General features: G+C 37.6%; 1 protein-coding gene across 3 annotated transcripts in view; it reads left to right on the forward strand.

The window, feature by feature from the left end:
- The window catches only part of UTRN (utrophin), a 705,722-nt gene that overhangs the window by 596,750 nt on the left and 90,212 nt on the right, over positions 1-18,760 (forward strand). For all 3 annotated transcript variants that reach the window (XM_044001726.1, XM_044001724.1, XM_044001725.1), the window contains one exon: positions 10,391-10,465. In XM_044001726.1, coding sequence (XP_043857661.1) covers positions 10,391-10,465 — 75 coding nt within the window. The remainder of the gene's footprint in view (positions 1-10,390; positions 10,466-18,760) is intronic.

The following is an 18,760-nucleotide window of genomic DNA, read 5'->3' on the forward strand; positions in this document are numbered from 1 at the left end:
AAATTCACTGAGGAAAATGTAGAAGATGAGTTCTGTTCCCAGATGACTTGATAATAAAATGTGACCTTGTATTTCAGTTTCGATCTCTGTAAAGATAGTAACCTTGAGTGCTATGAGTCAAGGTTAAAAACAGCCTACTTGTACTCAAGAAGCTCACAGCCCGTGAGGCATGTACAAGATTTACAGAGAATAGACATGCCCATGTCTCCTCTGTCCTTAAATATAAATCTTCACTGACTTCTTCCACCCCCACTCTTATCCTATATTTCTTCTGCCCTTTGTGGCTGAACTCTTTGAAAGGCCTTTACCGTAGGTGCCTTCATTGTCTCGAAGCTCGCTCTCTTAACCCTTTACAGTCTGGCTTCCAACCATATCATTCCACCGCAACTGCTCCCTCCAGAGTTTCTACTGATCTCTTAGTTGACAAATCCAGTGGCCATTTCCCAGCCCTCATTCCCCTTGAACTTGCTGTCTAGGACTCTCTCTTCCTTGATTCTCTCTCTTTTTGAGGTTTCCAGGATGCCATTTTCTCCTGGTTCTCCTCCTACTTGATTAGACAGCTTCTTCTCAGTCTTCTCTGCTAAATCCTCATCTAGGCCACACCCTCTGAGCATAGCATCCCCCAGGGTTCTATCCTGAGTCCTGTTCTTTTTTCCCCTCTATATTACTTCACTTGATCTCCTCAGCTCCCACAGGTTTAATTACCATCTCTGTGCTGAAGATTCTCAAATCTACCTATCCCACTCCACTGTTTCCTCTGACCCTCATTTTCACATCTCCACCATCCTTTCACACATCTCCAACTGGATGTCCAATAGACATTTTAAACTGAATATGTCCCAAATAAAACTCATTATCTTTTCCCCAAACCCTTTTCCTCTCCTACCTTCTATATTAGTGTATAAGACAAACAGCATCCTCCCAGTCCCTCTGGGTTACAACCTAGGAGTTATCCTGATTTCCTCACTGTCCCTGCTCCCTCCCCCACATGCAATTAGTTCCCAAAGCAACATCCCTGGAATACTCTTCGTTTTCTCCTCTGTCATTTCACCCTCTCTAGTACAGGCTTGTACTATGGACTATGGCAATGGCCTGCTGGTGGGTCTGCCTGCCTCAGGTCTTTTCCTCCAGTTCATCCTCCATTCAGCCACTAAAGTGAGTTTCCTAAAGTGCAAATTCAACTATACAATTCTCCCTGCACCCCTCACCCAAAAAACTCTAGTAGTTCCCTGTTACCTCCTGCTTCAAATGCAAAACCCTTAGCTTGGCATTGAAAGCCCTTTATAATTTAGCCTCCTCCTGCTTTTCCAGTTTTCTTACACCTTAATCCCTGTCATGTACTCTTCAATCCAGTAAAACTGGCCTCTTTGCTGTTCCATGAACAAGATATTCCATCTTGGTTCTGGCTGTCCCCCATGCCTGGGATGTTCTCCTACTTTTCTGACTATTCACTTCTCTGGCTTCCCTTAAGCCCCAGTTAAAGTTCCCCTCCCTCCCCTAAGAAACCTGTCCCAACTTCTCTAAATTCTAGTGCCTCCCTCTCTTAATTATTTATTCTTTATTCTTTATGTAGCTTTTTTGGGTGTATGTCTGTTTGTTGTCCTCAACTGCGAACTTGTTCAAGTCAGGGGTCTGTCTTTTGCCTCTTTTTGTACCCTCAGCTTAGCATAGTGCCTGCCACACAGTAGGAACTTAATAAATGTTTATTGATTGATTGGATGGAAAAGTAATCTTAAGAGAGGGAAGCACTAGTAGCTGGGACACCAGGCAAAATCCTCTTATAGGTAGGATTTGAATTGAGTTTTTTTTTCTTTTTCTTTTTTTTTCTTTTACATATAAGGTATTTTATTTTTTCCGTTACCTGTAAAGATAGTTCTCAACTTTTGTTTATACAAACTTTACAATTTCAGATTTTTCTCCCTCCCTCCCCCCTCCCCTAGACAGCAGGTAATCTGATATAGGTTATATCTATATACATATACATATACATATATATCTATACACATACACATACATATATATACATACACATAATAACATTAATCCTATTTCTGCATTAGTCCTGTTATAAGAGAAAAAATCAGAGCAATGATGAAAAACCTCAAAATCGAAAAAAAAACCCAACAGCACCAAAAACAAAAGAAATAGTATGGTTCATTCAGCATCTATACTCCACAGTTCTTTTTTTTTTTTTCTTGGATTTGGAGATCCTCTTCTATCATGAGTTCCCTGGAACTCTTCTGTACCATTGCATTGGTGAGAAGAATATAGTCCATCACAGTAGATCAACACTCAATGTTGATGATACTGTGTACAATGTTCTTCTGGTTCTGCTCATCTCACTCATCATCAGCTCGCGTAAGATCCTCCAGGTTTTTCTGAACTCCTCCTGCTCATCATTTCTTACAGCACAATAGTATTCCATTGTATTCATATACCACAACTTGTCCAGCCATTCCCCAATTGATGGGCACCCCCTCAACTTCCAATTGAATTGAGTTTTTAAGAAAGCCATGAAAGCAAAGAGGGAAAGATGAAGAGGGAGAATATGTCAGGCATGGAGGACAGCAAGTGCAGAGGATTTTATATTTGTTTTTGGAGCTAAGAGGGAACCACTGGAGCTTACTGAATATGGGTATCCATAGACCTGTTCTTAAGGAAAATCACTTTGTCAGCTCAGTGGAAGATGGACTGGGGTCAAAGAGACCTTTTAACAGTCTACTCTAATAATCCAGGATAGAAGTGACGTAGAAGACTGGATGCATAGATACATTTTAGGATTACAGGACTCCCAAAAGAATATGACAGGTCAAAAAACCTGAGCATCTTAATGCAAGAAGTAATACAGCAAAATTACCCAGAACTCTTGAACACAGAAAATGAAATACCAATGAAAAGATTCTACAGATTGCTTCCAGGAACAAAAAATAAACCTAGTTTCAAACTGTAATACACATAGTGATTATATTTAATAATTTCTAATAACAAACAACAGATTTTGTAAGCCTCTAGAAGTATAAGACCTTTAAATATTAGGAAAGGAAATTCAAACAACACAAGACTATTCTAAAACAACAGGTGATTTACCCTGCAAAATTGAGCATAGTTATTAATGAAAAAAAAGATGGATATTATATTAAAACAAACAAACAAGTAAACAGGCATTCAAAGCCTGTTCCCTAACAAGAAAACCAGACATGAATAGATAATTCATTTCTCAAACACACCAGACAAGAGCAATACAAGAAAAGTAAAAAATACTCGAGGCAAGGACAATGATAACAAATTAACAATAGAGAAAACATTGAAGAGAGTTCTTTCTTAAAGTATGCAAAGAGATGAGTGGAAACTGAAGTCAAATAGACATTACTGTAGAGAAACAGAAGTAAAGGATCATGGACTAAATATTACAATGTCCCACTTACAGGTGAATAAGTTTGGGTTTTCATATTTTTTAAAGAGGGTATTTAATTACAGAATAGTTGGACCCATAAAAGAAGAAATGGGAATATGTAATGTACTGTAATCAAGTCAAAGGCTAAAAATGAAGGGAAGTATCTCTTATAGTCTCTCAAAAAGAAGGGAACCTACAAGAGTGACTGTGGAATCAAAGTTGTTTCTGTGGTGGCAGTAAGTACCAATGACGAATGTTTCTACAGATAAAGAGAGATATTATATAAAAGAGTATTTCTAAAAGTGAAGCACCACAGGACAAAAAAGGGCTTCTAGAAGCAAGATGTTTACCAGACAATAATAAAAACAATTTAAAAGAAGGGACCCAAAATAAGTTAAGTTTTAATCATATGAGGAATACAGAGAATAAAGAAGGAATAAAGTATAGGAATCATAAATCAAAGGATAAAAGTTTAGAATAGGTAGAAAGGGGGACAGCTAAGTGGCGCAGTGGATAAAGCACCGGCCCTGGATTCAGGAGGACCTGAGTTCAAATCCGGCCCCAGACACTTGACACTTACTAGCTGTGTGACCTTGGGCAAGTCACTTAACCCCCATTGCCCTGCAAAAAAAAAAAGCAAAGAATAGGTAGAAAGGGAGGATAAATAATGAAAAGAACAAAGGATGCATACATACATACATATATACATACATATTTCTTTGGAAAAAAGCTCAGAAAATAAAATAGGATAAATGAGCAAAAACATGTGAAAGGAAGGAGAGGAAGAAGGATTTTATTTATTTAAATGAGAGGGTTAATGAGGAAGAATTAAATAGATAAAAACAAGCAAGATAATGCTTAATAAGCATAATTAAGCTTTGCTTCATTAAAAAACAACAACTCTAAAACTAGAGAAAAGGATAACCAGCAGTAAGGTATGGGGTATGGGGTTGAAGAATGAGGGGATGAGAGTTGGTGGGAATAGGATTGCCTAAAAATAGATCAGCTAAAATACCTGAAGAGACAAAGGGACTGTGTCTACAGAGCAAAAGTGGGTGGGAGGGGGGACGATATGAGAAACAAGTAGACAAAATAAACCTAAATCTCATAACTTCAAATGTAAATTTAAATGTGAATGAATTAAACAATCCAGTGAAATGAAAAAGAGTAACATTGGATAACCAAACACACAATCTGTTGCCTTGAAGAAAAGAAAACAAAACCAGACTAAAAATAAGAGGCTAGAAAAAAATTAATAAGCACCAAGTAAATTAAAAAAACATAATTAAAAACAAGAATTGTAATCATACTGTCAAGACAAAGCAATAACAAACACTCCAAAAATTACAAGTGATAAATAAGAAAATTATATTATGCTGAAAGGATCCGTAGACAACAAACCAACATCAGCATTAAAATGATATGATCCAAATGCCTTAGCATTTAAATTCATAAAAGATACATTAAATGAAATACAAGAAGACATTACAGTAACACCATGGTGACAGGAGATTTCATTGCTCCTTTTCTCAATTTTGGACAAGACTAACAGATAAACAAATCAGAAAATATTAAGTGAACAAATGGGGGTGGGGATGGAGCTAAAAGATTAATGGCATCTTGAAAATGAAGCCGAAAAAGAACATGTGAATTTCTCAGCACTACATGGAACTTTTACAAAGATTGACCATGTAATAAGGAATAGAGATTTTGCAAACATAAAAGGCAGGAAGTAAGCATGTATATTGTAAGCACATCTTTATAGATGATAATACTATAAATATAGTAATCATTTCAGGGAGCACAAACAAAAAACCAGATCTAAATGGGCCAGTTGGTCACTAAGCAGTTATTAAGTGCCTAGTGCTGCCAGACTCTGTACTGGGGATACAAAGAAAGACAAAAGACAGTCTTTTCTATTGAGGACCTTACAAATTGTCAAAGAACAAATCATAGAAATACAGAAATTAATAATTTTGTAAAAGAAAACTAGAATGATGAAACACCATACCAAAATTTCTAGGATGCAGAAAAAGCAACCCTTAGGGGGAAATCGTATCCCTACAAACATACATTAACAAAATAGAAAAAGAGAGCATTAGTGACCTGAAGATTCATTTTAAAAAGTAGCAAACTAACAAATAAACCTAAGTAAGCTTTTAATGTATGAGGTTTTTAATTTTTTCCGTTACATGTAAAGATAGTTCTCAACTTTTGTTTATACATGCTTTACAATTTCAGATTTTTCTCCCTCCCTCCCCTCCCTTCCCCCTCCCCTAGACAGCAGGTAATCTGATATACTAAGTAAGCTTTAAAGAGGGGATATTAAATAATAGAGAAATGCATTAAGCTAGAAACCTGAAAACCAACAAAAATAATAAGTAAAATGTAAAAACTGTAGCTTTGAGAAAAAACTAATGAAAGTGATAAACCATTAGCCAATCTAATAAAAAAGAAGGCAGAAAATCAGAATAATAAAATAGCAAATGAGCAAGGTAAAGTCACAACAAAACTAAAATAAACAACATAATCAGAAGATATTATAAAAGGAATAGATATATAAAAGGAATAGAAGAATACCTTCAAAAATATAAAATATCTCAAATAACTGATGACAAAAGAGAAGTCTTAAAGGACTTCATCTCAGAAAAGAAAAACAAACTAATTCTAAATGAAAAACTCCTAGTCCTGCTGGATACAAGGGAGAATTGTATTAAACTTTAAAAGAACAGAACTTATACTACAAAAATTATTCCCCCAAATCAAGAAAGTAAGCTCCCTACTAGATACCTGAAGCAGGGAGGGATAAAACAAAACAAAACAAAAGGAACCAGGGGGCAGCTAGGTGACACAGTGGATAAAGCACTGGCCTTCAATTCATGAGGACCTGAGTTCAAATCTGGCCTCAGACACTTGACACTAGCTGGGTGACCCTGGGCAAGTCACTTAACCCTCATTGCTCCGCCAAAAAAAAAAAAAGGAACCAGAGAAAAATCATTAATGAATATCAATTTTAAAATTTCAAATAAAACCCTGGCAAATTTACTAAATCAATTTATCACAAAACTCATTCATTATGACCAAGTTGTATTTGTATCAAGGCATGCAATGATTGTTTAACATTAGGAAAACAGTCATCATAACCTTATTAAAAGCCAAACTTCAGAAACCATATAATTGCCTCAATAGATGTGATTTGAGAAAATTAACTAAACCCAAGAGCAAGAGTTATATCAGAATCTTTTCTGGTACATATAGGTGTAAAAGAAGGCCTATTCCTATTAATATAGTTCTGGAAATGCTACTTATGACAATAAGATAGGAGAAAATTTTGAAGTTATAAAGAGAGGAGAAAGGGAAATAAAAGTATCCCTTTTGCTGATGATATGATGGCTTACTTGGAAAATCCTAGGGAATCAGCAAAGATCCTAATCAAGACAATTAGCTTGAACAATGTTACAGACTATAAAATAAACCCTCAAAATTTAACTGTATTTCTCTATAATAAAAATAAAACCCAAGGAGCCACAATAGAAAGGGAAATACCATTCCAAATAACTGCAAAATGCATACAGCATCTGGGAATCAATTGACCGAAGCATACAAAAGACTTGTAGAGATTCAATTACAAAGTTCTTCTTAATGAAATAAAGAACAAGTTAAAAAGCTGTGTATCCTCCCAGGAGGATGTGTTGCTGAGTGAACAAAGTATGTAAGTTGCATTGGGGAAGAAGGACTTTTCTAACTTATTTATTATGACTAGTAAGAGAGTCAAGGAGTATGAGTGTAAAAGTGCAGTCAATACTAGAATGAGTGGCCAAGGTTGTACTTGTTAGGAGAGAGCCAGACCTTAGTGACTGCTACATGATGGAGGAAGTAGAGAAATGAAAAGGTTTTGGATGAAAGGAAGTTTGCTCATTATGGAGACATACATGGCAAAAGTGGAAGGAGTGGGGAAATCTGGAATGGGACATTGTAGGATAAGAGTTGAAGTGAATTGGATTAAGGAAGTAAAGAAATGAAATAGAAGCCCCAGTCATTCAAGTTATTTATTCCACATCCATTTTGTTCAAAAATGGTTTTCCTAAGTTCCATAACTGATGTTAAGATTTTATTTATATATGTTTATATATATAAATAAAATCTTAATTTCTACTATAGATATGTATATATATGCACTTCCCACCTTTAGGCATCTCACAGTCTTAAAAGGCACTAAAGACAAATATGTAAGGCAATATAATACAAATTAGAAGCCCATAAAAAATAAAAAGATAACCAAGTTCAACATATGCTAATAATGACTCACATTTACATAGCCCTTTAACTGTTACAAATCTTCCCAACAATCTTGTAATATATATGTTCAAATGGTTGTCTGCATCCAAGTCTAGTGGTCTTTCTATTCTACAGAGTCTGGGGTAATTGAGAGGAGATCCTGTACAACTTGGAAGGATCCGTGATGTCTTCATGGAGATGGTAGCTTCCAGGGAAAGATTGGGTAAAATTTACAGAGATGAAGATGTAAGAGTACTCCATTTGATGGGGATATTATGAAGCGTAATGCAGAGGCAAGGAATTTTGTAGTCTAGGAAACCTGAAACAGAGGAGTACATATAGAACTGATGAGAATTCATACTGAAAAGGACAATGAGTCCAGGGAATGAAGTACTTTGAAAAATACTACTCTGAGGAGTCTTCAAACCCTGATATGTCTTCTAAGGTTTATAAGCTCCTTTTTGGACACGTCAAACTAGATTTCCCTTTGGCAACTCGAGCTCAGCATATTCAAATCAGACTTAAACATCTTTCCCTGCAACCTGTCCCTTCTTCCTGTGGTTCACTGGATAGCGTACCTGGCTTGGAGTCAGGAAGACTTGAGTTCAAATATGACCTCAGACACTTATTGGCTGTATTAGCCTGGACAAGTCACTTAACCCTCTTTGCCTTGATTTCCTCACCAATAAAATGAGCTGGAGAAGGAAATGGCAAATGATTCCAGTATCTTTGCCAAGAAAACCCCAAATGGGGTCACAAAGTCAGACACAACTCAATAACAACAAGATGGAGGATATAGCTATCTTCCTAGTCACACAGTCCTGTAATCTGTCATCATCATTTCTTTACTGTCACTCATCTTTCTTATACAGTATATTGCCACATGTTTTAATTTCTGCCTTCATATAATTTCACATATTTGTCCCCTTCTCTCTACTTGTAGCCACCACTGTAGTTTAGATCCTGGTCCCCTCTCTAGGAATATTTCAATAGCTTCCTAATTGATTTCCTTGCCTCAAGTTTCTCCTCACTCTAATCCATCCTTTGCTTAGGTGCAAGAACAGTCTGTTCGTGTGACTGATCCCCACATCCCCCTGCCCATGGTGTTGGGGCCGCTAAGTGTTGCATTGGATAAAGCACCGGCCCTGGATTCAGGAGGACCTGAGTTCAATTGCGGCCTCAGACACTTGACACTTAATAGCTGTGTGACCCTGGGCAAGTCACTTAACCCTCATTGCCTTGCAAAACAACAGCAACAACAAAACATTTCATGGTCTTCATAGCTTGGATTATCCTGGCCTTTCCAATCTTCTTACACTTCGTTATCTTCCACATGTCATAGAATCCACTGACTTAGGACTCCCTGCTCTTCCCTTCTTTTACCTCTCTTTGTGTCTTCAGTATTTGGTATGGTAGCTGGTATATTGCAAGTTCTTAATAGTCTGATTCTTGCACTGATTTAGTTCAATAGGCAATCGAAAGTTAAAAAAAAAAGATGTTTTTTTGAACAAGGTAATGACATCACTAGAGAAAGGTTTTAGGAAGTTTAATTTGGCGGCATTTTGTAGAATGGCTTAGAATGGGGAGTGATAGTAGTAGATAATCATTAGACCATTCTTGGAGAAGTTCAGAAAAGGGGTAGCAAGGTTCAAAACCAAATTAGTAGCTGGCAAGCTAGAGGGAAAAGCAGAAAATTTTCCATTATCTAGGTGAGTGAACAAGGTGATTGATAGTAGATTTGACTATGCTTTGGAAACCCATCACCAGAACAGAAGAATGTCTCTGGGACCCAACTGTGAACAGCAGGAAGTAAAGGCTTCAAATCTGACTGCAAGTTCACTCGTCTTTCCACATCTTTTCATCTAGTCAAGAGTAAAAGGACTACATTCTTTCTCTCAACCCTTTTTTGTCTGGATGAAAATGATATGATAATAATAATTGATAAAGGTCACATGGAATAATGGCTAGACAGCTGGCCTTGGAATCAGGATGACCTCAGTTCAAGTGCCACTTTTGATACATACAGGCCTTGTGATACCCCACCCTGACCCCTTGACCCAGTAAGTTATGTAACTATTCAGTCTCACAGCTGAAGAGTATAAGTTGTAGGAATGTGCTTCTCTCTACTGTTTTTCCTCACCCATACCCATGAAATTACAGGTCCAAAAATAGTAATAATAGTTTATGTGATACTTTAAGGCTTTCAAAGCACATTATATAATTATTGTAATACTAAATTGTATATTGTACTTTTTGGTTTTGCAAAGTTCTTCCCATTATTTCATTTGATTCTCATGATTACTTCGGAAGGTAAGTGCTATTTTTACCCACATTTTACATAGGAGGAAACCGTGACTCGTGCATATAACTCATGAATGTCTGAGATATAGGATTTGAACCCAGGTTCTCCTGACTCCAAAGCTTGCTCTTTATCCGCTTTGATCATCTTCGAAGCTTTTGTATTTCTGCTTATAAAGTTTTTTCAAATAATAACACAATATTTAATGGTTATTTTGGATAATTGGGTTGTAAACTTGGGTCATAATTTTATTTTTTGTTTTCCCAATGCCTGATCCATGTTGCTTAATGGAAACTTAGTGGTCACATGCAATGTTTTAACTTCACCATGGAAAGAGACAACTATTCAAATATATTCCTGGCATTTGGGAAATAACAGCTTTTCAAAAACAGTTTCTGTTTTTTGTTTTTTTATTTCAGGTGACTTGAACAATGTACGTTTCTCTGCCTACCGTACAGCCATTAAAATCCGAAGATTACAGAAAGCCCTGTGTTGTAAGTTATTCTTGTAAAGTTCGTCACTCTTGCTCATTGAACTTTTTTTTATGTTGGACTTAATGTCTAAAGATGCAAATTCATAGACTTAGTCCGATGCTTAGACATTAAAGTTTGTTTGTGTCCCTGCAATTTGTATCATTTGCCTCATTAATTAGGATGGGAATTGCTTATGAAACATGTCAGCATATGAAGTAGCTATACTTCTCATTCTCATTTGTCGAACAAACAAGCCATAACACAGAGAAGCGATATAAAAACTTTATTCAGATATTGTGCTTCAATACAACTTGAAACAGTTCCATTAAAGAATAAGAGCATGGTGGGCCATTGTCTTTCTAGTACATAGTAATCATTTAAAAGTTTGAGGAGCATTGTGAAATTAGGAACACTTTACATATTTGAACTAAACTGAGATACCCTTTTCATTTGATGGCAGACACTGAATAACACCAGGTAATAGAAACTTTGGAAACTACTTCCATTGCCCGTTATAGAACTGATAGCTTAGAAAAGAGTGTTACATTGAAGCACTTCTTGAAATGTCCAAAGAATGACTCTTACTAATACTTGCCCAGCACGGGATTTATCATGGTGGTTATTTTATCCAAAACACAGATTCCTCTTCTGAAAAACTCAGGAGTTTGTCTTTCTTTGTATCCCCAGTATTTATATAATACCTGGTACATAATAAGCAATTAATAAATGCTTGTTGATTATTGACTTGGTGTAAAAAGAGTATCGTATTTCCAATGTTTTCAATTTTTGTCATTCTATTTACAGAATTCTTAGGATCAGCCAAATAGGTTAATAGGAAATAATGGTTGTACACTCAAGAAAAGAGCACTGCTTGAAAGAACTCCCAAAGTATTCTTGCTTGCTGCTTTCCACACGTTGTTATAGTTGTAGATAAAGGCAATTCAAGGGAGTTTCTAGAAGTGTCCTTAGAAAATAATATGATGAGCAGAAAAATTGATTCTCAGAACCTAAGAGAAATTAGAAACAAAAAGAATTGGAAGGATGTCTTTGAAAAGCTTAAGAGAGCAGTGTAGAAGACTTTGGAGGAAACAATATGAGAAAGCTGTGGGAAAATGTAAGAGCTTAATTCTTATTTAGAAAAGAATGTTTTTAGGGGCAGCTACATGGTGCAGTGGATAAAAAGCACCAGCCTTGGATTCAGGAGGACCTAAGTTCAAATCCGGCCTCAGACGCTTCACACTTACTAGCTGTGTGACCCTGGGCAAGTCACTTAACCCTTATTGCTCCGCAAAAAAAAACCCCAAAAAACATAAAAACAAAACAAAAAAAACAAGAAAAAAAGAAAAGAATGTTTTTAAAGTATGGACTTCAACAGGAAAACAAACAAGATTATACTACCTACCACATTTTCAGTGGCAAATAAAAGATAATTATCAAGTTATGATAGCTGAGGAATTTGGATTCTTCTCTCAGACCCTGTTAGTATGGGCTGTGACTAAGCTGATTGAATGACCCTCTCCACTCCCCACCACCCAGTAAGAGGAGAAGTGGGCCAGCAGAGAAGCCACCATATAGGTGAAGGTCAGGAACTTAGTATACACAAAGGAAATCAAGAATTGGGCAGATATATGGCAGTCCGGGGGACAGGAAGTGATATCTGAAGCACGTGCATTGTTAAAACTGCTCATCACCAGGTCTTGGAGGAGATCTAGCAATATTCTTGCTCTAGGGTTTAGGTCATAAGAGTTTGCTGCAGGGTGAGAAGGGTTCAAGCTAGACAAAAGAATGATTTCAGCTGGTCTCACTCACTGACTTCATATGTCCATGAGCCACATTCCCTCTAATTCCCTTCATTTGGACAGCTGCCCACACCATACCATTTATATTAACTTCCTTGGAAGCTCCATGCCAGTCGATGACAAAAACATCACAAACTCATGAATTACTCGTATTTCAAAAAACCAAAACAAAAAAATAAATAAAAAACAAAAAAAAACCCCACCACCTCACCCTTTTGTTAGTGCTTAGGAATGTTGAGCAAGAAGAGAAAAGGAAATGAATTACTATGTTTTATACAGAAAGACTCTTCAGGCTCTGTTCTTTGGGTTAGTAGTGACAGCATTTTTTTTTTTTTTAAAGAGGCTCAGCTGCCCATCCAGTACACAGCTGGCAAGTTTGTAACAGTATCCTAAGATTTTATGAGCTATAAAATGAGAACAAATGACTCAGCCACAAAGTCTGTTTTGGCAGCAACTGCTTCACATGGTCTAAATTCACAGTCCAAGTTTCCAGTGAAGCCTCAAAATGGATGGATATAAATATTAAAAGTCTATCTTTTTCTGTACTCTTAATGACCATTAATGACAGGGCTCATTCCTTCAAATCGCCTCTTTTAAAAATAAGATTTTTTTTAAAAATGCCTCTTGTCAAGGAAGTGAAGTGAATGTAATTTTACCAACACATTTATTTTAGAAAAAAATATCGGGATGTGTTTGTCTGCCATGTGTCTGAGAGTATATGATGCTTTGAATACTTTATCCATTTGCCCTCTTCTATCTTTCCCAACTGTCCCCTCCCTTCTACATTCCATCTTTGTCCCATGGACTGGTCAGATAGACATTTATCCAGGGGAACCTCCACACTTTTATATTCATGTGAAACGCCTTCTCCCCTCCTCTCCTCTCCAAGAGCCCATATTCAGTCCTTAAATGTTCATCCTTTTTTTCATCGCCTTTATCCAATATGTAGCATTTGATGCTATCAGCTACCATTCTTTTGAGTCCTTCTGTCCTAGCTATTCACATGACAGCCCTTTCCGGGTTCCCCTTCTACCTCTCTAACGGTTCCATCTCTATCTTCTTTGTTGGTTCTTTGTGTTCTTTCCGATTTCCTAGGAGTGGGTATTTCTCAAGGTTCTCTGTTTCCTTTCTCAAAATCCTCTACTTTGGGAATTTGTTGAATCTTGGATTCATCTATCACATCTGTGCAAATGGATCTCAGAACTATAGTTCACATTCTGACCTCTTTTCTGAGCTCTAGACTCATCCCTCCAATTGACTTCTCTGGGAAGTCTCCACCTTAATTAAGAAAGACCCTTCACTTACTAGCTGTGTGACCCTGGGCAAGTCACTTAACCCCATTGCCTCCCTAAAAAAAAAAAAAAAGAAAGACCCTTATGTATTCTTTTCAGGTCTATTACCATAGTCTTCTCACTAGTTTCCCTGCTTCAGGTCTCATCCCATGCCAATCCAACCCTCCACCCAGCTATCCAGTTGATACTCTTAAAACAGAGATCTGATCATAGTACTCCCCTATATGGAAATATTCAGTGGTTTTTAGCCTGACATAATGGACATATTAATAAACCCTCTGTAGTCTTCAATCCCCCTTCCCTTCCTGGCATCTTTATTATTACCCCACTTCTATTGTCGTCAGACTGACTTGCTGCTAGTTGTGCCCCTGTGTACAAAATTCCTCCTTCTGCCTTGCAGAAGAGGTACCTTTCTGTCTGCAGTGTATTTACTTGTCATCGTTATCTCCTGGAATCTTCAGCTTCCTTTAAAGCATTCAGATACCGCCTCTTGAGGAAGCATGGTAGAGTGAAGAGGGCACTAGATTAAAGGCCTGGAAGACTTGGAATCAAATGTCACCTCACATTTTTACTTGTCTATGACCTTGGTCAAGTCATTAGGCCTCAACTTTCTGGGCCTCAGTTTCCTCATCAGTAAGACCAGAAGATTGGACTCAGTGCCTTCTGAATCTTTTCATTATCCGATCCCATTTATGGCCTGTTCTGAGTCCCCTGTGGCACTCTGTCCTTCTGGAAATTCTTTTGTATATATATTATCTGTGGCTATCTTGTCTCTTCCTAGCAGAATATAATTTCTTTGAGGGAAGAGACTTTTGTTTTTGTCTTTAAATTTCCAACTGCTAGCAAAGACATTTAATAAATATTCATTTATTGGATGGATGGATGGAGGATCCATTGGTATCTCAAACTCAAACCTTTCAAAAATGCAGTTGTTTTTCTCCCACTAAACCGGTTTCCTTCAATATTTCTCAGTTGCGTAATCATTTATTTCCATTGTTTAAAATTTTGGTAATACCTTTGACCCATCTCTTGTCCTCATCTCACATCCAGCCATTTACAGAACCATAGGATTCTCACTTCCAGATATCACCCCACCTCCCCGACTCCTATCATATTGCCATGACTCTAATGCTAACCCTCCTTCTCACAATCCTGGACCACTACAATAGCTTCTCTTCTCCTAGTGCTATATTAATCTTCTTTATGCACATGTCTTATGTCAATTCTTTGCTCAAAGTCTTCAGTACCTTTCTATTGACCATTGAGTAGAGTTCAAACTTCTTTGCCTGACATTCATCCATAATCTGGCACCACATTTCCTCTCTGTAAGCTTACTGATCCATTCAAACTGGCCTGTGTCTTTTGAGGCTGCCTTGGCGTTGTGTACTTGTGTACTTTCACTCACTCTGTTCCGCGTGCCTCAGATGGCTTGCTTTTCCCTCTTTGCTGAATTCCTACACATTTTTTAAAGCCTAACTGAAAACTATAAACCCTTCCACAAAACCTTCCTTGATTCCCTAATCAGTTACAGCTGTTTCCCCACTCCTGTAACAAAAACCACTTTGTTTTACGCCTCTTTGGTGCAGTTATGGATTAATTATACCATTTGAGTTGTGGTAGAATTATTTGTGCATGTCCTATCCCCTACTAAGCTTATGTAACCATAAGTTCCTGAAGGATAGAGACACTGTTTCTTATCTAAACTTTTTATATCCTATGACCTGGCTCAATACTTTATATTCAATAGTTAATTAATAAGTGCTTAATAAATTGCATTTAGAAAACAGAAACTCATGGAATCTTCTCCAGGCTAAGCTTACTTTGCTCCAATTATTGCACAAACTCCTTTGTTAACGACATTTACTTATAACTCTTTCTAACTTTGTGCAGTTGTGAAATATAAATCAGATGTGTTAACATTCTTTTATTGGAGGTTAGTTAGGCATCCGTCATAAGTTACCTTAGGGCCAGGATTACCGCTTGCTCAATGTATAAATCTCCAAGCACCTAGAATAATGCCCCTAGATATGCTTAAAGTGCTGATGATATGGAATCTGGAGTTGACCAAATACTTTCTAAATACGCTTCTAGAATTTTTTCATTAAAGCTTGAAGATAGGGGGCAGCTAGGTGTCACAGTGGATAAAGCACCGGCCCTGAATTCACGAGGACCTGAGTTCAAATCCTGCCTGAGACACTTGACACTTACTAGCTGTGTGACCTTGGGCAAGTCACTTAACCCTCACTGCCCTCCCCCCCCAAAAAAGCTTGAAGATGTAGAGGCTTCTTATATTTGGGTGCTGAAATATAGATTTGAAAATATACTATTCTTAAACACTCCAGTTCAGTTCAGCAAGCATTTATTTCTGTTACTACTATATGCCATACACCGTGCTTCATGTTGGGGATACAATGAGAAAAATAAGAGCGTGTTTAATAATACTCTGTACTTATATAGCCTTGTAAAGTGCTTGCCATTTAATATCTCATTGGATAATATACTCAAGGAGCCTCTGTACTGCTTAGAAAATACAGTATTTACACAGATAAGTAAAAGATACTTCAACAGTTAGATTTAAGGTAAATTCTCCACAGGGGCATACAGCTAGAAAAGTCTCTTACACAAGGTGGCACTTATAGCAAGTCTTGAACAGATCTGTGAATTTCCAAAGGCAAAGGTGAGAAGCGAATGCATTTAGGCATAAAGGTTGACTACATCAAATGTCAGATATAGGGCAGAATAACAGGTAGCCCCACTGGGCTAAAACATAGAGAGGGGGTAATATGCAATCAGTAGAGAGAGACTGGAGAGAGAGATGATAAAGGGCTGTAAAGGCCAAACAGAAGAAGCTTTATTGTATTCTCTCAGAACAGGACCATAGATCTAGAGCTAGAAAGCACCTCAGACACCAACTTTCATTTCATACATGGGGAAACTGAGGCAATCAGAGGTTAAATGATTTGCTCAGGGTCACACAGGTGGTAAGTTAAGGTACGATTTAACCCTCCTTTTTCTGACTCCTGGGCCACTACATTATAACCACTTTGCTTGAGTAGAGATAATGGTGCAGTCAAACCTGCACTTTATTAAATTCACTTTGGCAGCCAAGTGGAGAAAGGGTATTCCAGGTGACTGTTCATGAGGATCTGAACTAGATTGGTAGCTAGGTAACTGGACAGATCTAGGAGATGATAAGGAAGAAGAATTGACAAGACTTGGCAAGAAATGAAGAGTTGAGTATGACTGTGTGCTTGACAGTCGAAGAGACAAACCTTCTTTTGATTCTTCTAATGAATGAGTGAATAGTATTTATTAAATACTAGTGTTTCCTAAGCATTCTATCTCATTGTTTGCATACAAGTACAAAAGTGACAGTGCCTGCTCTTACATTTGAGTAGAAAACAACCTTGGTGCGAGAGTAGTGGCCAGGAAAGGGAGTTTTGGTCTGGGAAGGTGCAGGGATGATAAAATGAGCAATAGTTACTGGCTCTGGGGCAGTTAGGTATTGCAGTGGATAAAGCACTGGCCCTGGATTCAGGAGGACCTGAGTTCAAATCCGGCCTCAGACACTTGACACTAGCTGTGTGACCCTGGGCAAGTTACTTAACCCTCCTTGCCCTGCCCCCCCTGCCAAAAAAAAGTTACTGGCTCCTGGTTCACATGTCCTTTCTAAAAGCAATGATGGTAGTGATTTAATTATTGTGTCCAGAGCAGAAAATGGGATCGAGGGGTGAGATAAGAGTGGGGCAGCACAATGTCAAGGAAGAAAAATGTCAGTGAAGCATGTTTGGTTGCCTAGAACTGACCAGATGTGGTGAATTCTTGCCACTCAGCTGAGCACAGAGCCGAGATGGCCTTAGAGTTCTTCACCTTAGATACAAGAAATGTAATTTTTCATGAAAATAGAAGGTTGATGATAAATTCAACAAGCAGGATGGCGCTCCTTATGGGGTCCTCCAAAGCTTTTTCTCTTCTTTTGGACAGAAACTGTCCTGGCCCATCACCAATCCCCTTGTATCTTCTGAAATTGCAGTGATTATTAGTGCAATACTCTTAGAGAGGTGTGTTAATACTCCACTATGTATATATAGATTGAAAAACAAACCCATCACTTTTAAGGAAGTTGGTGAGAGAAGCTAATCCTTCTGTTTGTTTCTTTTACCATGTGGCTAACCTGTTATTTTTTTTTTCTTTTTCTTTTTTCTTTTTTTTTTTAATTAAGGTAGTTGGGGTTAAGTGACTTGCCCAGGGTCACACAGCTAGTAAGTGTTAAGTGTCTGAGGTCAGATTTGAACTCAGGTACTTCTGACTCCAGGGCCGGTGCTCTATCCACTGCACCACCTAGCTGCCCCCAAAAATCATCTTTTTCAATGATTCAAATGTGGTCAGTTTCTAAAGGTCTCTAAATGTAATTTACTTCAGAAAGACTTATGTCTGCATAGGCACTAAAGCAAAGAAAGTATCAAAGTGAATCACTAGAAATTGAATTCATCCTTGGCTCTTAGATGTGGCAAATTTACTGTCACTGCTGTGTAGCTGAGGCGGCTTTTTCTAGAAGAAATGCAAGCATGACCTGATCCAGGAAACTTAGGACTTTCTGGCACTGGATAAAGCTTTGGGCCATACAGTCAGAATGCACTTTACTCATAAAAGTAGCTCTGTGTCACTGGATTAATTAGCTTTAGAATTCAAATGGCTTCTAGCATTTTGTTTTTATGTGGCTGGTTCTTAATAATTATGGGGACATATCATATGGATATCATTTCCTTAAGGAGAGCAGCTATGTGGCAGAATGGGTAGAATGCCAACCCTGGAATCAGGAGAACCGGATTTCAAATCTGGCCTCAGACACTTACTAGAGGTATGACCCTGGGCAAATCACTTAACCTTGTTTCCCTTGGTTTACTCACCTAAATAGTGAGCTGGAGAAAAAAAAAATGGCAAACCACTCCAGTGTCTTTACCAGGATAACCGCACATGGGGTCACAAAAAATCAGATGCAACTAATTGACCAAAAAAGGTTTTTTTAGGTGTTTATCTGCTTGTACAGAGGCAGAGTCTGTCCCTTTTAGAAAGTTCAATTAAAGACATATTATGCTAATAGGAATAGATTAAGGATAATCCAGATCCCAGCATTCCTGTGATTAAACAAATTGCAATTTTTTCCTAACATCATTCTAACACATTTGATCATTAGAAGCTATAGGTCTCTGTTTCCCCACAGA

The sequence above is a fragment of the Dromiciops gliroides genome, chromosome 4 (assembly GCF_019393635.1).
Source record: "Dromiciops gliroides isolate mDroGli1 chromosome 4, mDroGli1.pri, whole genome shotgun sequence".
NCBI classification, from domain to species: Eukaryota; Metazoa; Chordata; class Mammalia; order Microbiotheria; family Microbiotheriidae; genus Dromiciops; species Dromiciops gliroides.